The 25,288-nt window shown below is 43.8% G+C and overlaps 2 protein-coding genes across 5 annotated transcripts in view; one reads left to right on the top strand and one right to left on the bottom strand.

Annotated features, from left to right (window-relative positions):
- Positions 1-5,897, bottom strand: part of LOC101078718 (spermatid perinuclear RNA-binding protein-like) — a 34,220-nt gene extending 28,323 nt beyond the window's left edge. For 2 of the 3 annotated variants that reach the window (XM_029829513.1, XM_011615364.2), the window contains exon 1: positions 5,643-5,896. The gene's annotated coding sequence lies outside the window, so the exon portion shown is untranslated. Of the gene's footprint in view, positions 1-5,642 lie in introns of all 3 variants that reach the window. The other variant, XM_029829514.1, reaches the window with a different exon arrangement.
- An 11,670-nt stretch (positions 5,898-17,567) lies between these two features.
- The window catches only part of sh2d3cb (SH2 domain containing 3Cb), a 31,474-nt gene continuing 23,753 nt past the window's right edge, over positions 17,568-25,288 (top strand). The window contains exons 1-4 of one of the 2 annotated variants that reach the window (XM_029830127.1): positions 17,568-17,725; positions 20,395-21,067; positions 23,601-23,640; positions 24,622-24,750. In XM_029830127.1, coding sequence (XP_029685987.1) covers positions 17,707-17,725; positions 20,395-21,067; positions 23,601-23,640; positions 24,622-24,750 — 861 coding nt within the window. In that variant the 5' untranslated portion in view covers positions 17,568-17,706. Of the gene's footprint in view, positions 17,726-20,394; positions 21,068-21,338; positions 21,492-23,600; positions 23,641-24,621; positions 24,751-25,288 lie in introns of those variants that run through there. The other variant, XM_029830128.1, reaches the window with a different exon arrangement.

Below are 25,288 nucleotides of genomic sequence, written 5' to 3'. Positions count from 1 at the left end.
ATCTTCCCTAACCCTAACCAGGAGAGGGTGGACATCTTCCCTAACCCTAACCAGGAGAGGGTGGCCATCTTCCCTAACCCTAACCCTAACCAGGAGAGGGTGGCCATCTTCCCTAACCCTAACCCTAACCAGGAGAGGGTGGCCATCTTCCCTAACCCTAACCAGGAGAGGGTGGCCATCTTCCCTAACCCTAACCAGGAGAGGGTGGCCATCTTCCCTAACCCTAACCAGGAGAGGGTGGCCATCTTCCCTAACCCTAACCAGGAGAGGGCGGCCATCTTCCCTAACCCTAACCAGGAGAGGGTGGCCATCTTCCCTAACCCTAACCAGGAGAGGGTGGCCATCTTCCCTAACCCTAACCAGGAGAGGGTGGCCATCTTCCCTAACCCTAACCAGGAGAGGGCGGCCATCTTCCCTAACCCTAACCAGGAGAGGGTGGCCATCTTCCCTAACCCTAACCCTAACCAGGAGAGGGCGGCCATCTTCCCTAACCCTAACCCTAACCAGGAGAGGGCGGCCATCTTCCGCACCTACTGCCGCGGAAGATAACCGCGGCCAGCCACATCACCAACATGGATGAGATCCCTCTGACTTTTAACATCCCTTTGACCCACAAAGTGGAGAAAAAGGGAACGGCACGGTGGCGAAACGCACAACGGGGCACGAGAAGTCGTCGTTCACCGTGGTTCTCGGCTGCCACGGAAACGGACAGAGCGCTGGATGACGGAAGGCGAACACTCCTTCACAAAGACTATGAGGCAGCGGCAGGCAAGTTATGCCACCAATGCGGGTGGATTGTAGACGCATGGGCTATGACACCGTCTTCATGTATTATAAGAGCTTTCACAAAATCAACGCTGAACCGGAACCGGTCGGTGAGTCCGATTCAGATGATTAAGAAGAGGAATTCGGGATGTTGGACATTGAAATAGCGCAGCTGTTTAATTCAGATACAGAAGATGAAAACTTTGATGGTTTTGTGGCAGAAGAATGAATATTTTGTTCAATAAATGTGTCGAAACTCACTGTTTAACTTCCGTTGTCATTTTTTACTGTATGTTTCAGCATGCGCCTAATAATACGGTGCACCTTGTGTATGTTTTAAATACAGAAATAGCACCCATAACTGAGAGTGCGCCTTTTGATACAGTGCGCCTTATGGTCGTGAAAATACGGTAGCTTTTCATTAGAGCAGCTCGACATGCACAGTATTATTCCACTTCACTTTATCCCATTTACAGATCACATCTCACTCCACAGCACTGCTTCCTCCAAGTGTAAAACAGAGATTAAACAACCACTCCTACCCTTATACGTTCGCTGATGGGTGGACTACAGAGACGCCACCATGAGACTGTGATGTTTGGTGGAAGAATATTGAGTCTGAGGCATTTAGGGTTGCTGACAGAGAGCTAAAAATACATGAGTCTCCACAGGCAGTGGAAGAGGAGACGTTAACCCTGTTACACCTTCCTCTTCTGTGTAGACGCGGCGGTGGTGTAATGGGAGGTCAAGGTTGTCCCACCTCTCGAAGGCAGCAACGGAGCCAAATCAATACGGTCATCTGGTACTACGGAAGGTCGCCATGTTTTAAACCGACCCAACACTACCGATACCAGATCGTTAATTTTACCTCCTTGTAGAGGCAGTAGCACCGAATCAGGAATGTTTGCAGCAGGACGAGCCTGATTAAAAAGCCAAATTTGAATATAATCTAAGTCGTGGAATTAATTTTTCTGCTTTGGTCCGACTTGTGAGGGTCGCGTTTAAGTGCCATCCTTCACCTGAGGGTGCCGGCAGACTGTGCAAGCACAGAGGAGGATAGGGAGGAAGTCCTTTAATGCTGTCGTAGCAGAAATGTCTGCGTGAATATTTCACCACCTGTGAAATCACTGGCAAAGACTTCTGCCTCTCTGTGGCTCTTCTTTTTTTTTAAAGGCTCAAACAAACAGCACTCATCCTCTGCGAGCTGCACAGATACTTCATGAAATGTGAGGGAGCTCATCGGGGGAGTGACGGGATTCATTCCTGAGCCGGAACACTGAAGTTCCAAGCAGCACGGCGCCGTTGATGTTTTCCCCAGCGTTTCTGGGTCCGAGGCACAAGTGCAGCTTCACCGAGAAGCCCAGACCGAACGTCCTTATCCCAGCTGCTGCAGCTCCTCTGGGAAAACACCAAAGCAGAACTAGATGGGAAACTTAATTCCTCCAGCGAATCCGAGGTCTTTCCAGGGGTCACAGTTGAGCAGCCAAAGCTTGGTCCTCCAGGGACCCCTACCTACTTCTGGTGCTAAATCCACAAGGCACCAGGCCCCTATGGACAGATGTATGTCTCTGTTAGAGCCCAACTGAGCCTGGTCATCAGGACTGTGACCACAGCTCACATTAGCTACGACTGCTACCAGCACCATGTCATTCTCTACCGTAATGACTGAGAAGCCATGCAAAAGTACAGGGTAATTAATTAGCATATACCCTTTAATCTGATTATTTTTCTCCTTTCACTACAATAAAAACAGTATTTGACATGAAGGCAACCAACCAAGAATTAATTGTACGTTCTAGACTTGATAACCACTCAGATGATCTGTCAACAAGATTTTGTAGGTATTGTATATGTTGATGACCCTGTGATGTAAGTCCATGTGGGGTTTGGTAAGTGAGCTCCAGATTTGGCAAACGCAAGCAACTAGCAACAACCAGCAAATCAAACATCCAAGAGTGCTACAGGGTTTGTTTTTCACATCAAACAGCTCAGGAGAAGCAACATCCTCTGGGACGCTTGCGGGGAAAATGCCTTCTGGTTGATGAGGTGGAGGCACGGATGGATCGTGTTGGATGTCTTCTATTCTGCCATCATCGGGCGCCAAAACGGGGGAAATGTGAGTTTCCCACCCCGAGCACCTTGATTCTACAAGCGCTCTGAAAGGCGAAAGAGAGGGCGAGGGATGAGCTGAAATCAGAGAAGATGGCAGTGACGGCAGCAGGAGAGTCGCTGCTCGGGTTTCACCGTTTTAGCTCAACAAACCCTTTCAGTGGCACCGCGGAGGGGCAGCTACAGCAGCAGGGCCGGCAGCAGGAGAAACACAAGCCTAGTTTGATGCTCAGTCCTGGCAGCAGGGCGAGTAAACAATATGCTGATCCAGGTACTGCTAAATATTAATGTCAATGGATGTGGGGGCTGCTGATTGACAGGAAGCTGCCTCTGAAAGAATCCCCTTCAACATTTTTAACGCAACATGACCAGTCTCGGTTTTACCATTTTAATAGAAATAACATCAGGGCAAAAGCTTCTGAGATGTTTTAACCGCCTGATGTCCACACTAGTTTTCTTTTAGAAATAGAGCTGATCTTCTATCAAAGGAGACAGAAAAAGTGCTTCCACACAAAGGCCCAAGGTTGCTTCCTGGCTGGCGCTCGTGATTCAGCCAAACGACTTTTCAGGTGGCACACGCCTGATGAAGACAACACTCACCTTCGTGTTAACACATGCCCGGTGTTTGTGGTCAGGCGTGTTTTATCATAAAACTAAATGCCATCTTGCACTAACGTGCGAGGAGATGTCACAAGAGGTCCGACGACCACGATAACTTTAAGCAACTTGCCACTGAAGACAGTTCTCACTCGTGGGTGTCAGAGCGAAGCATCTTTGCATAACCCTGAACTGCAGTTCACACCAACCCACAACACGGAGCAGCGCTGAGCTAATCCGCCATCCCGCGTTCATGCTAATTAGCTGCATGTTGCAAGCACTCCTCTCTCCATAGCTTTCATTCAATAAAACCCACTTCAGAGCTCTTTTTGGAGTGGGGAAAGTGGCAAAACTGCCACCTTTTTCTAGCAGTTGCATAGCAATATTATGGATTAGCTTCTGACATCCAGTTGACGGAAGGCTGAGAAAACTGAAAGACTTGCCCACTTTCCAGACGAGGCAAGGCTTCTGTGCAGAGCCCATCGACTTTTCAGACCTTTGGAACAAGTTTATTTTTATTCCATTATGTACTTCTTACACAGAACACGACCCAGACTGTCATGCTAACTTTTCAGCTTTCTTCAGAACAGTGCGCCATCTGGGAGCAGCAGCCTCAGATAAATATTAGGGTCGTGTTACCATTTCTATTTACATTCTTCGGCTCAGAGGAGCCACCTGCTCTGGTCAGTACTGCTTACACAAACTAAGCATACCAAGTATTAACCTGGAATGTGTAAAATAGCTAAAAATAATTTTAAAACTCTTGCTCCACCACAAGGTTTGTTCTGCGTTAACCAGGCCACCGGAAGCATCCAGACAGAGTTAAAACAATGAGACAAAAGCACGATGGCTCGTCGCTTTAGCGTGGGTAAAAGCAGGCACACGATTAAACAGGTGATTTTTAGCATTTGACGCGTTTAGGAGGTACACTCAGATCCTGTCAAAGAAAACAATCTCAGGACAGTAATTAAATACTGAAGCCAAAACAAGGCAAAGTTCCCACCGTGGGAGGCTAACGTGGAATAAGTAACCACAAAAGTGTCATAAGGAACCAGCGTTGACTTATTTTGAGTAACATGACTGGTATTTCAATTACATTTTGTACTAAAAATATTGAGATATGAGCATCCGAACTCCACTAAAAGAAAAGGGGGGAATTAGTAGAGATATTTTAATTGACAGCTGCATCCCCTACCTCATATCTTGGGTCTTTTCCAGCGTGATGAACAAAAAGCGCCACCAGTGATGCTAAATTCCATCTACCCCTGAGATCTGTCACATTGGTCATAGGAAGGAATATAGGAAGGAAGGCAGCATGGATAGTTTATCACACACCAAAGTACAATTTAGCACCCTGAGCCAGCCCGTGCAGGCCCTGGAAGACAATGCAAACTCCACATAGCTGGAATGGAACCAGAACCTTCTTGCAGGAAGACAAATTCTGCCGCACCAACAAAAACACACAAGAAAATGTCTCCAAAGTAGATTATTCCCCGTTTATTTCGGGCAGGTTTGACTGCTGAGGCCTTGTCTTTTCTTATCTTCACGATTAATCAATGGTATCCTTCATATATGAACATTAATTCACTTCAACTTGATCTAAACAGCGTCTGTTACAATCTACGTTTAACCACATTGGAAGATAACTGTTGCCAACAACACAAATTTGATAACACAAATTTGATAATCCAAGTCAACCCCCACAAGTTTTGAAAGGTTTAAAAAAGTGATTTTTATAGAAACACGGGATGTTATAATATATGTACAGGTGTATCCGTGCGGCGCTGCCTCCATTTTGATTTGCCGATAACGCCACAAGCACTTGCTCAGGTAATTGTTGAAAACTTCAAATTAACGGGGACTTGAGCAAAAAGTCAACACACTTTATACTGTACAAATATTTGGTTTGCTGCTCTTTTTAGCGTCTAATCGCCACGTTTCGGGCAGTCAGAGTCCGGGAAAGTGAAAAGACCGCCCGGGGTAAAACTTGCTGTCATATTTGTCATTTGGTCAATAAAACTTCACCGAACCACAAATGTACCACCAAGGTGTCACGGCTGAGCTGGACGACGGCTGAAGTTGACCCAGCGGTGCGGGGGGGGGCACAACACGGCAGCGGGAGCCCGCTCATCACCGCCGCGGAAAGTGTCACCAAAAAAGCGGACTCTTACCTCCAGCGACAGTCCGTTTACCGCGGGAGGGACGGTAGCTTTGAGGAAAGGGGGGTCCGCGCCTCCAAACCAGCAAAGACCCTTTGCCGGTGTGGTGTCCTTGTTTCCGCTTATGGGCTCTTAAGTCCAGTTCTTGACAGTTTGTATCCGGACAACAGCTCGACGCACGTCGACCGGCGGCGGAAGTGACAATAACAAGAGCGGCGGGTGAAGAAGCGGCGCAGCCAGCCTGCTGTCAGCGCTGCGGCCGCGCATGCGCACTACGGCTGCCGCTGCGAAACAAAGATCGTCTAATAGCGCGCTAATCTACACAGAACAAAGACAGGAAGGGCGGAATATGTCGTTAATTTATTCTGTCACCGGGCACCTATTTGCAGGGCTCTTAAAGAGAGGGTTCTCCAAAATTATAAACACTGATTTTTAAATGGAGAGTTCAAGATCAATTGACTATACAATAAAATGTGCGTTCCTTCATGCTTGCTGTTACATGTTGACATTGTCAGATTTCTAGGCACCTGTACAAATATGAATGTTGTGTTGCATACCAAACCAGATGTTCCAAAATATCACATTTTTAATCTCCCTACTGATAATGTGCTGTATTACTCTTATAGTCACTGAATATTGTACAGATTAAACCCAGCTGTGTGTGAGGTAATCTTTAACCACTAATTTTACTCAAAGTCTGTATGCATGAAAAATGTATTTATACTAACTTAACCCTACTCGGTCTAAATTTGCAACTGGATATTCAAAATTACACATTAATTTTATAGCTTTACATTTCAATATCACTCGCCATTTAAAGATGCTACTAAGAATTCTGTTGGCATTTATGATTGAAATATAGGTTGAGTATTTTGTGAACAATATATGAAAACAATCACCGAAAATCTGTGCATTTAACTGCACTTGTACAACACTTTGACGAGAAACACGTTGGATTCACTCCCATAAGACCAGCAGGATTTGTGTGAAATTTCACAGCATAGATGTGAGAAGATTGTTTTAGTGTAATGGACTTGTATAGGCATTTGTTCCTTGGAATATGACAAATGAAAATATGTGATGTCAGAAATAAAGAAAACTGTTTCCTGTTGTGGGAAAAAGCATCAGAGTGACACCTCTTAGTTGTCGTTGTCCTCTCAAGTGTGAAAATCGTCCCCCAACAAACAGAAAGGTGATTGATGCAACCAGCCTGTTAGTGACGAACACCTCGGTAGAGACCCGGGAAACCACAAGTGCACTGAGTCAAATCAGAAGACATTTCTTTTCTTCAGTGTGGTGTGACCAAATATTCCATTAATAGCAGCAACGTGCACGTATAATTGCCCTTTCTTGGTAATTAAACGCCTCTTGAACTGAGATTGTTTAATGTAGATGACCCCTAGGACAGCTGAGCGATGTTTTGATTTTCTTTATCCTTTTGTTTACTGACAGATGCAAACTGGAAAATACAGCCCTGTTCAGAACCGCACCTGAACAGTCATCCATGGGGTCATGTTTTAATGTAAAGCTGGCATCCATCAGGGCACCTTTGTACTGTCCTGTACAGTTGTTAATACCCCTCACATTTAATGCAGGCTTTCTCACATTTCATAATTTCCCTCCTATGTTAACACACACAGTGGTGCACACCCCATCTGTTAAGTGCATAGACCCACAGACGTTAGGCCCCCATATCTATCTATAACACCAAGCAATGTCTCAGACCTACAGCAGCGAGCGTGGGGATGCTTATCTATCACGTTGCAGCACTCTGCAGCTCTGCTGAAGTAACCTTGTTTGGATGGAGAGGCACACTGGCTGTTGTTCTGCTGCATAAGCAAAGTGCTGGGTTACAGGGGGTGAGTGTGTGCATGTGTGTGTGTGTGTGTGTGTGTGTGTGTGTGTGTGTGTGTGAGAGAGAGAGAGAGAGAGAGAGAGAGAGAGAGAGAGAGAGAGAGAGAGCTTTGCATACGTCACTGAGCGGCAGGTGGACTGGAGAGGGAGGGAGTCTCACTCCTCTATACACAGAAATACTTTGGCATGTTTCCATAGAATCAGTTTTTGACTGTTTCCACATTTGAATCCTGTTTATTTATATAGTGTAAAACAGTTTTTGGTGTTATATTTTTGAATTATCCTCACATGGTAGGTGGTATGCTAGTACATAGCCAGAGACAGACAACTTTTATTAGCAATTCTTCATAATGTACAAAACAATCAACAATCAGTTTGCAGAGGAACCCAATCCTACCACACCCCTGGTGTTTCATATTCTAAACCACTTTTCATGATGGATAAAGGATCTGAGAGTGTACGGTAATTACCAGATTATCAGATTATGTGATTGATGCAAAACAATGAAATAGATTATGCAGATAAGCGTATAATGAAACTCTGCCTGAAGACACGACACACATCATCAAAATAATCCATGTTGGGTTTTTTATATATTTATATTACACAACCAATTAGGCAGGCCATCTCTAGAGGATAATGGGGCCAAATGTAAGAGATCTGGATGAAACAGATGAACAAATATTCTCCCATCAATTCAGGACTGGGGTCCAGACTGGGCTGATGTCGGCGGTCAGCACAGCGGCTCAATAAATTTGTTGGTTTTGCTGCAGGTCAGGGTTCACATTTACCCTCTTGAAGTACTTTGATTGTGAAAAATGAAATAAATGTTGGGTCCCTCTCTTAGTGTAGCCTGAATAATTTTGCCTCTGTTACTCTGATCTGTCAGAATCCTTAATATCCCTGCATTGATTTAAGACAAAACAGTCAGTCCTTTCAGCTGTGTTGTGTTGACAATTCTCTATTTTTCCTGATGTTTCTGCTTTTCTCACCACAATGACAGCATCGATCAATGTTTCTGTGCAACGTGTGCGAGCAATTTGTGCCGATCGGGTGATGAAAGCATCATCGACAGGTTACTGCAGAGCTTGAAATGTCGTTGTCTTGTTTCAAGACACGTCTGAGACGTTATCACAAACTCCTGCTTTTGTAAAATGGAACCCACATTGATAAAGGAACAAAAAAAACAAAAGACCAAACTATAGTATCTAAACCAAGTAATTCAAATGCAAATCAGCAGGTGACCTTTTGTCTTTGTTGCCGTGAGCACAAACACGCTCTATTTACATGGAGCAAAATATTATTTCTTTACTGCCACTTTGCTGCCACTAATCTCATGAATCCCGCCAGAGAAGAGAATTAGTTGCTATTGTCCATGAAAAATCTCTTGTTTACTGATTCGTGCTGTTATGAAAGATTTCCTGTGAAAGATTAATGCAGATGTGTAATAAGGGGGTAATAATTCTCAGTTGACGCTGACATTTATTATGAGTCACATGAGCTGCAGAAAAAAGGCCTCGCTGCATCTACACCCCCCAGGACTCTTCTTCGTTCACGGTGACCCTCCATCAAACTCACCCTCTCTCACTGAATGTCCAGGCTCTTCTGGGGCTGGAGCCCATCAATAACAGCCAGGAAGTACAGAAAAATCATTCTGCTAACATCCAAACTCTGCTGTCACTATTCCTAATCTGGTTCATTACAGGCTCTAAAATCCCCCCTGGTGTGTGTAAATGGGCACCATTGAGACCCTGATCAAGAATAAACTAAGAATGGACAAATAAAAGAACTGACAAATTAAACTCCTTCATTTTCTTGGATGCAGTCATGGATCATTTCACCAAAGCTCATTCCAATCCGCCAAGCTGATCGGCCTTAATGTAGAGATGATTTATAAAGCATTCGGGTGATGCTAACAAGAGAAATAGCTCGCGAATAAATGTCACCAGATTTATCTGAATCACACCAGGGACGCTAATAAAGACAGAAGCACGCCATCCCCGTGCAGCAGCACCATTTTGTTAAAGTGGGTCATTAATTTGATGTGATTTGTAGTTTGGACAATTTAGATTTGGGTAGTTTTTCTTTTGTTTTGTGTTTTTCAGAATCTTTAACTGAGAAATTACTGACGTGGCTCTTAAATGCTCTCATTTTTAAGCCCTGACAATAAAGTGTGACTTCGACAATTTCAGACTTGCATAATGAATTGCCATGGAATGTTCCCATGGAAACTGCATGATGCTTCTCATGGAGGGTTTGTCAACAACACACTCTCCCACCAGTGAGCATCCCAGTCCATACTGTCATCATGCAGTGTGCAAGACAGACACGAGGAAATTAAAGCTCAGGATCTGAGAACTCCGCTGCCTTGTCAACATAAAAATAATGATGTTGCCAACATCCGGCTTTGTTGGTCCCAGGTGCTTTGGCTGCACTCTGGGGTCACCTTCAGCCTCGCCGTTAATCACTCCTTTTACCTGAGGGGAACTCCTGTGACTCTTGCTCGCTGCAGAGCCACTCGTTGCCTTCATTTGTCCTTCACCTCCACTGCTGAATAAGAATCAAGGGATCAGGACAATATAAAAAAAGAAAAGGGAAAAAAATATCCAGCTGAGAACAGCGATGAAATTAATCAACAAGCCGGCGTGTGTGCGAGTGTGCGTGCGTCTCTGAGACCCTTAATGGATTTGCTGCTGCAGAGTCGAAGGACGTGTGCTGGTTTTCAGGTGTCTCACAGTGCTGCTAAATATTTATGACAGTGACAGTGAGCAACGCCAACATCGGCTGTCAGCGTAGAGGACAGGTACATCACCTGCTGTATGATGGCGGAAATAACCAGGACAGAGTCACTCCAGAGCTGGCAGGATTCATTCTTCCTGGGAGGATAACATTTCCATAGAAACTTTTACGGCCAGGAAAAACTGACAGGATGAGGTAAAAAACCTGTAAATAATCACTTTTTTGTTTGCTCATCCTCTCTTATGCCCTTTTCCTCCGCAAAACCTCCATTGATGCAGCAGATTCCACACTCAGCAGCCACATTGTCAAGACGACAAATTTTCCTGTGTGCATGTGTGAATACCAGTTAGGAGTGGAAGCAGGGCAACATGGTGTCAGTGACAATCACAAGTGAGGAGACTGACCTCTCCAAACATGTCTGACTGACAATCCAGTTTTCTTTTCCATCAAAGTAGTGGAATGAGACTGGCTGAAGCCTATAAGAACAGAACATACATCCTGGAAATGATTGTAATTGGTCAGAATAGACTTAAAACTCCCTTGTGCGAAAGCACAAGATTGTTTAAATATGAGATGAGAAAGTATTGAGCTGAAAGAAGCTGATCAGAATCAGGGCACTCTAGTTTTATTTCTCTGTAGATTTACCATGTTTATTTTCCCTAAAGGATGATAAAGTGTCTGCATCCATCTGCGGGACCACATTTATATTCTGTTTTTCCGTCTGCAGCCCCCCCGGTGCAGTGAAATCTGAACTCATCGGAGCTAAATCCTCCTTTATCCCCTCAGTTATTTTAGGTTTTACTTAAAGAGTTTTCCCTACAGTATTCCTGTCTCTTCCAACAGGAACCTCACACAGTCATACTCTTGCAAATCTATTCACTGACTCGAAGCAGATTGGATGTGTGGGAGTGACAATTCAGGCAAAAACTTTGTGGATGAACAGGATATTTTCACACTGGAATGTTTCAGTGAAGGGGCTGTTCATTCTATAGCAACATGCTGTAGCGAACTGTTATAGGCCACAACTGGAGCCCTTGGGACATGTTGGCGAAGGAAAGATATAAACATCAGGCAGATGTTTCAACTAACTTTGCCTGGACGTGAATCTTTTATGTTTTAATTTCAGCAAAATACACACACACACACACACACACACACACACCATGATAACAGAGGGGCTGTAATCTTTCTAATAAGAGAGCTAAAGTCGATAACATTTGAGGCTAAAGGCAAAGATTAGAGTGACATACCACCACTTCCTCACAATGTGCAAAAATAAGCCAGCAGGCGATGAATGGAAGCAGAGAAGTGCTGTCAATTATGATATTTAACCCCAGACTAAAATAATCAGGGATAGTTTTATTACATCTGACCAATGTGTGGTGATGAGTGGAAACATAAAACAGAATTATATGAAAAAGAAAATGTGTCTGAATTCTTTAATCAATAAAAATGTCTCTGTTAAAATAATATTAATAATAATTCATAATAATATATTAATGAGCACATTTTGTTTTGGGATGTGTTTTCTGGACAAAAACCATCAGTTTCCATTTTAACAATAAATCTCATGTCCATTTTACTAATAAGGCCATATTTTATCAAAACAGTTTGGTTCAAAGCTTCCGCCATGATGCGCTTGACTTTCTCGGGTGTTTGAAACGCTTCTTGGACTTCGGTGCCGATATGTTTTCCTCTCTTCTCTGACAGTCTGCGGCCAACAGCCCCCAGGCCAGACGAAGGGAGCCCACATGAAGTCTGGAATTAGATGGAGCTGTAAATATTTGATGAGCTGCTGTGTGTTTCCAGCAGCTTAACAGACGACCAAGGTCAGAAGAATCTGCAGCCTCGCATGCAAACACGTATGCATCGTTGACAAACAGGGTAACACGTGCACAAATACTAACACACGCACCATCAACCTCAAACATGGCTGCATGCAAACAAAGTTTAAACACGCTCATGTTTCAGACAAATGTTCCAAAAAATTTTGTTTTAGAGTCTATTCTGACATTGCTTGGCTTATGAAACTCACTTCCCCCTCAATATTTTCACTCTTTTCTCCAGATTTTCTTCATTTTGAAGAAAAATCTTTAATCCAAGAAGGCCTCACTGGTTCTTAGCAGGATAAATATGTTTCAATTTCAAAGATGAAACAGAAATGCTAACTCGAACCGCTTTCAGGCACATATGTATTTAAAAAGTGTGAAGGGATTCACATACACACACACACACACACACACACACACACAGAGACACACACAAACAGCTTGCAGCATGCCACCACATCCACTGTATCTAAAACACCGGATCGATCCATTGATGCGTGTCTTGCTTTCACATCTTTGAAGCACTGGAGTCAATTCTTAACCCATCTATAATTAAAAGCTGCAGAATTCAAAAGATCGTACAAAGCAGGAGCGCACAAAACATTCTGCCTAACCCTGCCACTGGCGTCATTCCATCTGTGCTGATATATACGTGCTGCAACCGCGTGCATCCATCTGCTGCGTGTTTTCTGGGAGGTGAGTCGACTCCCTGAGCTCAAACAGGGAACTCAGGTTTGTCTCTGCCCAGGATTTCTTCTTTACATGACACACATGAAGTGTTGCCACAGAGATTTGATTGTCGAACATGGTGCAGGACAGCAGACAGACCCATGAGAATATTCAAAACCTGATTTATTTGACCGAAAAAGCATTTATCCCGCCTCTGCACCCTGATGTAAACAACCATTAATTAGTTAGTTTATCATTGTACCCGTCAGCCAGTTAAAAAGTGAGTGTAAAGGAGCCCAAAACTGCATTATAAAGGTGAATTGTAAGGCTTTATGTCTGCACATCAGTGCTCAAGAGATGCTGCATAATGGAGCCCAAAATTGCTTTTGGCACCTCTGGGATGATATAAGTGATATGTCAGACCATCAAATACATTCTGTTGTTAGTTTATGATAACTTGGTTCTGTGATGGTTGTTTGTGCTACCAGATCCAATATAAATCTTTTTCTCTTTTCCATCCTCAGGAGCAGCCCTGGATTCAGGTGCACTTGCTGACATCAACCACGAACACTGTGGTTTTTCCTTTAACACCAGTCTGATTTACACTGAAAAACAGAACTCTGTAAAAGTCTTTTATGTCTAATCACACTGGTGATGGGCGTCTGGACGCAAGTCAGCAGTTTAATGGCCATGTTAGAATCACTCTGACGGTCTCAGTGACGAAATACTGCAGTGTTGTTCTGTCAGCGAGGCTGTAATCGCCTCCTGATGAAACCTTTTTACAGGCGGTGCGTCGGCTCAGCAGAGGAGCAGCATGCAGACGCACACCTTGTCTCAGACAACAAAGCCTCTACAGCCTACTTCTGGGTGATAAGTCGTCTATTTCGGGTGTTGTTAAGACAGGTAGCATCACTGGGGGATTAGGTGAGAGCAGCAGAGTGGTGATAAATCACAGCCGTGGAGATGTGTTCAGGGAAGGGAGCGCAGAAGGAGAGGGGGTGAAGTCAGCAGCAGAACATGCCTCTTCCAGAAGGTGACAAACAAAGGCGTCGTGTGAGGGAACGCTCAAGGAAAGCAACAAACTGGGACCCAGATCGCAGCGACATCGAAAGAGCCTTCCCAACACAGGAAGGTCCCCCGCCCCATCTCCGTGTTTGTTCGGGTTTGGTTTTGTTTTGTTTTTTAAACTGGACTGGGCGGATTCGCAAACAGTAAACATCCTGCCTGTTGATCCGTCGGAGCCAAATATCCCAGACAGAGATGGTGTAAACAGAGACGCATCAATATTTTAGCACATGCAATAACAAAAAGAGAGAGACAGAGACAGACACTGAGACAGACAGAGAGGCCACTGTTAAACAGACGTTTCTGTAGCAACATCATTTAGACAGAGATTGCTGCAAGACAAGTGTGCAACATGGCCAAGAGGAATTGGTGGTGAAGCAAGGATACACAATTTTAAACCTTAAAACCTTTAAAATACAGCTTAAAGATAGAAGATAAAGAAAATAAATTATCCCTGTTTGTGTAAGTATGTAGGCTGATTTTGGTAAAAGTCAAAGAGAGCAAACCTTGTTTAACTTTTATCCACCCCCCTCCCAAATTAAAACGAGATTCTGGTATACATTAATATGATTACATTTTTATTGACATTATTGTAGCCAATTTATTAAACAGTTCTCATCTAATACTAAAATATAAACCGTTTAGATAGAGAAATTAAAGTAAGAAAAGTCGGAAATTAAAGTAAACAACTGCTTTTAGCCTTCCTAAATCATTTAAACTCATTAGAACGCGCCCAGGAGCGTCCCCTACCGGAGCTACAGCGCCACACACGGTCGACATGAAGATTCCAGTGGTGAGGGTGTGTTTAGGTCATGAACAATACTCTCTTCACTCATCCTCATCCTCATCCTCATCCTCATCAATCAGGATCGGATCCCGAATTCCCTTCAGAATCACTTCCCGTCAGAAAAACGAAAACCCGTGTTTAATTAACCAAGTCGCACTCCTCCTTGTGTGTTTGCTGGTGCTAAAAGGGACCCTGACAGGATCATGGCAACATTTTATCTTATATACATCTGAAGTTCTGCCCGGCTGACAGGATCCAATCATATCTGAATACAAGTGTCTTCCTCTCAGACCTGAACTGGCTTATAAGAGAAAGAAGATTATCTTGTCACGCCACTTTAGTTGTTTGATTAGCACAAATGACATTTCATGAGGGACAAATTAAATGAGATGTTAGGACAGATTTTCTCAGGCAGAGGCTAATCTCATTTGGGAAATCATTTGACCAGAGTCCAAATTGTGCGGAGCATCTGGAGGTGAAGTGGCTGCAAAGCTTTCTCACTGTGATGTGCCAAATGACAGAATTTGTCCGTAAATCCTGAAGATCCGATATGTTTTCATCCTGCTGCTAAATCCTTTTTCTGCCAACAGTATTTTATCCACAAATGTCTTTAATCCGTGATTTAAAGAAGTCTTGATTATATTTCATATCACATGATCAAGAATAGCATAAAACTAACATGTACAATGATTTCTCCTCCTTTGTCCTTCGTGCACTAAAACCACAAAATCCCTTATGAGCTGTTTGTGGGATATTTTAAATGTTTAACTGAATTTGATACTAATGCATGCATTATTCTGTGCTTGTAATTTAAAATACTCAGCAATGATAGTTTCCTATTTTCCCTGCTGGTTTCAGCCTTTATTTTTACTCTGCTACCATCTAGTCTACGCCATCAGAACAGCACCCACAATATTACCATACCAATATTACCGGTACAACAATATTAATCAAAATTGAATCAAATAAATTCGTATTTGAATTGAATTTGGATCACATCTTTAGTTTCAAACATCTTATTGATGTTTTGTTAACTAGTTCAGTTATTAGCTGACGGGAGAGCCCTGAGCTCAAGGACCTGTTGGCATCGCGATATATGAAGGCATATGAGTGACAGGCGGAGGTCTTGTGACCAAGGAAGGGATGAGCAGAATGGTGAACCTTGTCACAAAATAACAAATGAAAAGAGAAATCAAAAGCATTTTTAAATGACTAGAGTAGAGTGGTTTAAATGTAGTTTAACATTTAAAATGTTTTTCTCAAAAAAATGTTTTACAGATTTTCGGCAGACATATGAGAAGTACATCAGTTTCACATTACATCAGCATTGGAGTAAGAAAACCAACATGAATCCCACTATCCACATTTAAACTGTACATGATTGCAATGTTATTTTATTTTTAAAATGATTCAGAGTTCAGCTCTTATGCCCTCCGGGAAGGAGCCGACTCAAATCTTCAGATCTGATCAATAATATCTCCTTCGTTGGAGTTTCAGACACGTGAGTTTGTCTTTAGAGGCTCAGCATCAGTAACATGACCCACTTGGTACATGTGTCTTCATTCATCTCTGATTCTGAAGCGTCCTTGTTCAGCAAACATTACAGCTCTTATATGACACAGACAGAAACAGGGTCACTGCTGCAGGCTGGTGGATTTAATTAGAATTCTGCAGCCAGAAAACGGTGGAAAAGAACATTTATGTGGTTGTACGGAGTCAAATCAGGGAAACAACACACAGCAGAGCCTCATAAATTAATTTTCTTTTATATAACAAGGCAGATAACACGAACTAATCAGCAAAACACCTGCAAAAACAATGAATTAACTTGTTTTTTGCTTCAGGGTGGTTGTTAGAAGAAAATAAGTTATAGTAAACGCCAATAGTCATATAATATTTAAGTGTAGTGCACTCACTGGGGGGGGGGGCCTAAGGTTTCTTCTGACTAATTTATTTGTTGAGGTTTTCTTGGGGAAAATACTCAGAAAAGCTGGGGAAAAAACAGAAAAAACAATGTGTATATGCTTCTGTAGTAAACAGAGGCCAACAAGATCAAAATTGTTTTTTAGTAAAATATCAACATACAGGAGCAGAACTGTTGAGAGTGGTTGAGCTCTGTTGGTTCTGGGATGCTTCTTCTTCAGGAAACGTGGACAGGAAGTGTTGCAAGATGGTGAGAGCTGTGTGCCTCCACCCACAGAGCCCGGAGACAGATAAATGACCTTTTTCTACATGTTCTCCCTTCTCAAGCCTCCCTTTATTTCTCTGACACTTGTACTCTGTTCTGCTTTTACCTCCACCCGCTTCTTAAAATGATTTCAAATGTGGCTTCAAAAATCCAAATTTAGCAACCGGTTCTCCTCTAAAAGATTTGAAACCGCATTAAAACTTCCAAAAATGAGTGCAGTTTCACGAATGTTTTGTGGCGTGTTTCACACCGTCCCTGTAATTTTAACATTGAGGTCAAGCAGAAGTCACTTCAACCAAGGATGGAGCTCCACCCAATAATTTCAGGAATTTCAAGAAGTGAAATGTGTAATTTTGGTCATCTCAAAAGTCACTGACAGGATTGTTTCTTCTTCTTTACAAAATAAAAATAGCAAAAAAGGCACATTTTACTGTAACAAGTTGGGCAATTATTAAAGCTGCAGAAGCAGCATAGTTTCTAAGAGTTGCTCTCCACGGCTGGAGCAAATGTTTAAAGTCTTGGGCAAAAAGAGTAAAAACAAACATCATCTTTAGCCCAAATTCCTCCGAATCTAAATTGCTTCCAAAAACCTACAGTCAATACTTTTATCATTTTCTCATTTATTCACACATCATCTGATTCTGTGAGCTTCCGCCTGTGAGTCCAGCGCATTAAAGCAAAGTGGATTCTTCATTAGGAACTTAAAGTTTGAGACATCGTGCTGCTGGCTGCTGCCCTCGCCGTCAGAAAATGACCCCTGATTGCATCAACACCAAAACCAGCTTTAAAAAACCTCCGACACTTCCGCTGAGTTTAGCAGGAAGCAGCCTGAAGGGTGAAGAGGCGCAACGCTTCCACACCCCGAGGCAGCAGAAGATGCAGACCCTCGTGAAGGTTTTATAGGCGCCGACATTCTGCCAAGGTGACAGATTCCACTTCAGAAACATGAACAAACGAAAGCTGGGTGAGTTGGAATTGACTTTTGTTGAAGCTGCGTGCTGTTTAGTCTTTACTTCCCTTTACTATCACCTCATCTGGCATCCTGACAACGTTCGCTTGGCTGCACATAACGGTAACACACCAGCCGACCTAGAAAATACTGAAATGCCATTTAGATCACCAGCAGCAGGACCGTGTTTACTGTGCATTTATGGACAGTAGATGCCCCCCACCCCCTCACAAAAGGACCAAATTGCTGGACCAAAGCCCAAGTTAGTTAACCAAGTCGTGTGAAATAACATTTCTTGTCACTTCGAACTCCTTGATCTCTGTTCTAGGGTTCATAATGTAACACAGCACTGAGGCAGATAAACTTTGGTAGATGATTGACTGGGTGGAGGTGAAAATTGCAGTATGTTCCTCTGAAGAGTGGCGAGTTTAACTTAAAAAGCACTAGGCCTGTATTTGTTTAGGCAGACTTAGCTACTGTCACGTAATAGACGACAATTTTGGGAACACTGTTTCTGTAATTAGATAAATAGTGTGAGCTATTGACATTTGTTTGGAGTGTGTTTGTGTGTGTCTTTGTTCACTGTTCCACTTCCAAACAGTTTTTTGGTCCATTGTAAAGGCAACATAGAGGCGCCTTTGTGCACATTGAATGGAGCGCAGCCAGGCTGAGCTGGAGCGCTGGGTTAAGCTAAGAAATGACAGCAAGTGTCTGAGAAGACAACGGCGCTCTGTGCGCCTCTTCTTCTGCTGCTGCTTCACAAGATAATTGTGTGCTATTTAGTGCTGAGGCTAGACCCACAAAAACAAATCAATGTGATCTTTTGCTTTGGGCAGAAGTTCGAAACCAATCAGTTTATGTCTTCTCGGCAGTGAAAAGCTTTCAGAAAATGCTGTGATGGAGCCTTTATTTTTTATACATTCATTAGAAAAAAAAGGACCTTTGTGGGCATATTAGAACAGCAATATGTAATTGCAATAGCTATATGAAGTACACGGCATCAATCAAAAATGCATTTTTATTATAATTAGCGGACAGGTGCACTCCCTCTGGACACTACTAGGTCAAACATACAAGTGCAAACAGAAACTAACCACCTTTAAAAATTCGATTTATAAACAAATAAGTGTAAGAAAAATAGTTAATAGCATCAATCTTGAAAAAAGGAGTTTCTGATAAAGGCAAAGCGGGAAGTTGTTGCATTATGTAGCCCTTAGACGTCACTAAAACACACAACTCTTCTCATATTCATCTAGTTTCCTGACATCGCAAAGGTTTGCATATTTAAAATTTTTTATCTAGACCTTCCACCTTCCTTTTTTAAAATCTTTTTTATCTGACTATATTTAGCGAAGGACATAAATATCCGTCAGTGTTTTCAGAGTCTAATGGCTCCCGGGGGCAGAAACATAATCAAACACTGGTGAGAGCTGCAGGGGCTGGAACAGAAATGCTGGGAGCTTTAGCCAGTCACTGTACAACAACATTCCTCAGATAACTCCAGGACAAACAAAACATGTCCGTTTGCAGCAACTAAATGTGTTTTGGAGCAGCCGACGTCGTAAAGGTCTAACATTATTTTTCATTTTTACAGGAGACAGCAACAAATTAATGTCGATGATTTTGGCACATTTAAACTATTACGTCCTAGTTGCTCACATTTAGGTTTTCCTGTTTCATCATTTTCGTTTTAAGAACAGGAAGTCACTTCCTGTGGTTCATTACTGATAATCTAGATGACTTGCTATTGAAGTACCGGTAAACAACACATCATCAGAAGTAACGTATTTATATTGACATAAACCCTCTTAAAAACAGCCTTCTACATGTAGAACCTACCACAGTCATCATATTTCAAAGAATGCGAAGAGAAAAAACAGATGTAATGTGTGTAATTACACTATTATAATCAGATCATATGTAAAATGAAATTTTCCATTCTGTGACGCGTCACCTGCCTGCAAACATGCACGTTTTTGTTTGGTTTCCTTCATTAGTGTGTTCAGGATTAATCAGGCTCCTCTGTGTGGGCTGAGTGAGTAGGAGAGCCTCCTGTTGCTTGCCAGTGGGTCCTCTGACCACTTCTGCTGTTTAAAATGAGACAACACCATGTAGCGCAACCCAGACAAAGACCCAACCGGTCTTTCGGCTGTGGGTAAAAAGAAAAAGAAGTCATCATAACGTCCGCACTCTCATTTTAGCTCAACTCGATTGTCTGCTATTGCGATTCCAAATTAAAATTTCCCTGCCTGTGAACCCTGCAGCTCTCACCGTCCTCTGCCACTTTGAGGTTCTTTTTGTGTTTCGTGCTACGTCTCCGAGCAGCTACAACACGACACCCCTTAGGTTTACACTAGGAGGTGTACTGAACCGAGCTGACGGGTCTGAAAGGGGGAGCCGGTGTCTTATGTTAGAACTGCGTCATTATTTGCATGCTGAGAATCGCAACCATGACCTTTCCATGAAAATGCTATTTGCTGCTGACTGAGAACAGTCCCCCCCCCCCCACCCCCACCACCACCCCCACACTCCAGCTCGTTACCCGTGAGAACATAACTTCAGCCAGCATTTCCCAGATGTCTCTCTGGTGTTTACGGTCCCCTCGCACTAACCCCTAAACATGACAGCTCTGTACTGGTGTAAAGATTTCGAGCCAGTCTAATTAAATCCATAATCCTCCGCAGGTTTTAAATGGTTCGGGAGCCTCACTAATCTGACGAGCCGCCACTCGGAGAAGCCCAACATCAAGGCAACCTCGGGACGCAGTGAAAGCCTTACTGCAGTGGGGGGTCAGTCTGTGGATGACATCGAGCCCTGCCTCCAAAGCCCCAACTATGCCCACTCCGATGAAATGTACACCCATGTGGGAACTATTCCCCGCAGTCAGTCACAGAAGAAAAGCTGCAGAGAAATGAAACAGAAGAAAAGTAAAGAAGAGGAGAAAGAAAAGAAGACGAAGAGCCATTGGAAGGCGGAGGAACACGTCCAACACTCCCCTCTGCTACACGCCCTGTCCAACCAGAGCCTGACCAGTCTGGACCAGTCTCTGTCCGTTCCTGCAGCGTCCCGGCCGCTGCCCTGCACACCAGCCCCCGGTAGGCCTTCACCTTTGACCTCACCGGCCGACCACTGCAGGAAACCCCTCGATCACACAGAGGTGCTGTGGACAGAGACAGATGTTTCAGACACCAATAGCTGTGTGAGAAAGCCGTCAAACATGACCAAAGCGGCCTCCCCGCAGGACCTGTACGTCCCGATGGATCCCATCTATGAAAGCGCTTGCACTCGGAGAGGCATCGCAGGAAAACAGGAAGCAACAGAGGCTGCAAATGACTCGAAGAAAGTCAACATAAGCAGGTGAGAAGATGAATTGGGAACTATTTTTACATCTTTAGCGAATGTTGTTTAAAGTTGTGGTGACAGGATTAAAAACCAACAACCCCAAACAGATTAAAGCATTGAGGATCCTCACGAAGATAAATAAGTAAATAATATCCAGCCTTTATTACAATTCCTTTGTGATTGTTGAACGCAGTTGTTTCAAGTTACAAAAGTGGGTGAGCGCTGTGACAGTTACGAGTTAAAATCCCCTGACAGGGCTTTTAGTCCGCTAATTTCACGGTAATGAGTCAGCGGACATGCGCACTAGTTGCTCACCGGCTGCGCTCCGGTGCCATCAGCGCGCAGTTCGCCGGGTTGCGTATCGGACTCCGCGGGAGAAGATGGGCGAAGCAGGGCGCACTGACCGTGTCTTGATCCGCTCCGGGGAGGTAGAAAACAGGTGAGAAAATTGGAATTTGGGGTCTCGGTTTTGGTAGAGACGCGCTCGGTCAAACACGCAAACGCCACTGGAATTAAAGATTTGAAACGTTTTCAACGCGGCGCTTTGATTTCCTGGTTAAAGATGCCAAAACTTTGGCCAACTTTAAAACCAGCGCACTGAGTCTGTGTACTGACGGAGTGCGTGCGTCTTTCTGGACATGACTGCGTTACATAAGTGCAGGAATTTGATCCTGCGCTGCTTTCACTCAGAATAGCGATAAGCTTTTTTTGGAAGCTCCTTTCCCCGTCCTGTCCGCTCTACCTGCTCCCTCCTGACATGAATTTGGGCTATGTTTCAATCTCAAATACCATAAACAGTCAGTGGAGAAGTGCATGTGAGGAATTTATTTATCATCTTTTTCTTCACAAGTTTCTCAAAAAGATGCAGCATTTCGTTGAATTCAGTCGTCCAAAGTGAGCAACGACTTTCATTTTGAAATGTTTCCTTGGTCAGAACCAGCCTTTCTTCTCCCGCTCGCTGTTTAGTTCCCCTGAGGCCAGACACATGTTGGCGATGTCACATTTGTTTTGGGTTATCTGGGAGCTTTGAACCGCACCTCAGTGGATGTCAAGCGGCGCTGTAAAGTTGCAGGAAACGCAGTAAAAGTTTGATGACCGTTTTGGGGAGTGTTTGCAGCCCCCGGGGCGGTGGGAGTTCCCCCCGTGTTGGGGGGTTTGGGGGATCTATTCCGTGGATGAAGAGTGGGGGGAAGGCCGCAGCTGTATTCACAGCCCCTAAGACAAAAATCCGTGACTTAGACATTTGTGTCTTCAGCGCTAAAAAAAAAGCCATGCAGATGTTTCGGGCGTCCCATCCTCATCCTCGTGGTGTTGTGGTCTACAGACTGTGGACAGTGCTGTGGGAACTAGCCCACAGTTCCCATGTCTCCTTCTCTGTCCTCTGTCTCTCGGTGCATTAAGGGCCATAAACCAGTGCAGGCGACCGTGGGTGGGGCGAATTAGGACTCATTCCCTCTCACACACGTTGCAGCTTTATTCGCACGACACACGGCCGCCTTGAGACGCACTTTCACTGTTCTCCCCTTTCTTTTTTAGCACGTGCTCCCTGACGTCAGCCACAGGAAGGTTCTGTTCTGACAAACAGCATTTGGCTGGTTTCAGGGCGCTCACGCAGCAACAGAAGTATTCCCCATCCTCCCATCAGAAGCTTGTTGTGTTATGTTGCAGCTGTTGCTGGGCGGAGGCAGGACAACGCTTGCATAATAAGACGGGAGGGTTACAGAAAAGTGTTTTGGGATTGTAGTTTAGAGACCAAACCACATGTCAGTGGACCAGCATCGGTCACCTCTGAGGCTGTCCTGAGTGTCCTGGATACTCGTGTATTCAGGAAACCGATCTGAGGCCATTTGAGCTTTGTGACACATTTTTTTGGATGTAGAGTCTGTCTGTGGTTGTGGTTCGTCGAATGTTTTGATCTTGCTGTGCTGTGATTGGCTGATCAGGTGTTTGAGCCCACAGGTGCTGTGCTGGTTTAGTGGCGGCATAATAACAACAATAAACTCCTCTTGCTCATAAGTTTGATGTATATATTGTAAAAATGTGTGTGTTATAGACACCAAACCAACATTTTTATTCAAAGATCTGTAAGAAATAATTCAGGACAGATCATTAATAGTTTTTTAGTTTATTTTTGGAACTAAACCGATAGGTTGCTGAAGTGGCTGGATGGAGGTGCGTCATAGCTGAAACACCCACGTTCGTTGTCACATGTCTCTGAATTTGTTCGACAAACACCCCTTCAAACCACAATCATTTTTGACTCAGATCTCTTTAGAATTATTGGAACAACTTCCTGATTTTACCTCATTTCAGACCTTTTCATCAAAACAAAAGTACCGGGAGGAACATTATGGACCAGAAAATGAGCTCATTATTTAGATTGCCTTGATTTTTATTGTGATTTATTCATACAACATGTAGAACAGCTGAATGTCGATCAGCGAGACCTTGTGAACTAAAGCCTCCTGATCCAAAGCCTGCATGTAGGAACCCTGTCTGAAATGGTTACTGGGTATTTTTCATGACAGCATTTCCTCTCTTTTTTCAGTCTGAAGGGTTCTGCAGACACCAGCGGAGATTACGTGAAGGTAAGCTTCCTTCTAAAGCTGCTTTGTTTCCGTCTATCGCTCGCTAACCTCTTCTCACGCGCTCTTTTTGAGAGACTCTTTTCTTTGTGCCTGGCGGTGGGTTTCTGTTTTCCCCTCTCTGCACTCTGGACCTGCGCTGTAATTCGATCAGGATCGGTGGCAGAAGGACTCTGGGAATGCGTGCATCACGGGGAAGATACTTTGAAGCCTCCGGCGTTGCCGCCGGTAACAGCAGTGGCCTCGTCCCATCTTGAGAAGATAGAAACAGAGTAGAGAGAGCAAGAGAATTTCCAGTTCAATGACTCGTAATTGGACACTTGACAGACTCACTTGGCTGAATGGGACAAGCTGCCCACCAATGTTAATACTGATGTAATTAAACGGACTAACAACCCCCCCCCCCCAACTCCCACTTACACACTGTGCCACTGTTTTGCCTAAAAAAACCTACAGAAACACAAACATTCACACACACATGCTCCATTTTTGTCTTGAGCCCTTGATTAACAGCCAGTGGGAGAGACCATTCTGATGAGTTTGAGGGGACAACATGTCACTGTTATAACAGTGTAACCACAATAATGCCTGCGTGTGAGTGTCACGACGCAAACATTCCAGACTCGTTGGTGGGTGTGAAGCCTTGATATACAGTATTCTTTTGTATGTGTGCTTACATGAAGATGTGTTAAACAAAGCGCTGCTGAGTGATGACCCCCGCCTCACATTAATGTTGCCACAGCAACCAGGCTGGGACTCTAGCACGGGTCGGGGTCCCGGGCCCCTGGTGCACTAGAGTGGATGCCAGTGTGGGAATGCCACAACCCCACCCTCCTGTCCTCCCCTGTCCCCTTACTCCAAACAGTGCGGAGGACATTTACCCATGATGCTTTTTCCTCTGAGAGGACAGAGAGCTGGTCGACACCTGTTTTAGTATCTGTTTGGTTGTATTTTCATGTCGATCCTCCTGGGATGACCTTCAAGTTCTCTAAAGACAAATTCTGGTTGGAGCCGCCGTCGGAGAACCTGAAGAAGCAGTTAGACGACGAGCTGCGGCTGAGCGGCACCAACCTGAAGAGCCATGCATGGTACCACGGGCCGGTACCCTGGGAGGTCTGCACGTACACACACCCACACAGTACTGACTCAAGTGCTTATCTGTTTTCAGTTGTACAGTTTTTAGAGGAATGCTTACTTATCTAAAACAGAAATCAGCTTCTTATGATTCTGAGTCATTTTTTTATCTAATCTATAGAGCATTTTAGCTCTATAAACACGTATGTCCATAACTATTATCAGTTTATGTCAAGAGATTATTCAATAATCTTGCATATTTTTTTCTAAAGATGGAGACAAACTGTTGTCATGAAGTATGTCTGGTCCATAATGTTCCTCTCCCAAGTTTACACATAGTTTGTTTGAAATACTCAAAGCTAGGCGGAATTAATTAAATATATCGCTATAAACGGATCAGAGATCTGAAAAATGAGTGAAAAGCGATTGTAATTGAACATTCTATTTCTGCCCAGCAGGGGGCAACGTAATCTCACTAAATCTGAGATTTTCGTCTTTAAATCTTGGGGCCAATAACGAATAAGAAAATCTTTTATGGATAATTATAAAAGCAGATATGAGGGAGAGAACGTCTATC

Source organism: Takifugu rubripes, chromosome 21 (assembly GCF_901000725.2).
Source record: "Takifugu rubripes chromosome 21, fTakRub1.2, whole genome shotgun sequence".
NCBI lineage: Eukaryota > Metazoa > Chordata > Actinopteri > Tetraodontiformes > Tetraodontidae > Takifugu > Takifugu rubripes.
This window is presented reverse-complemented; position numbering and strand designations above follow the sequence as displayed.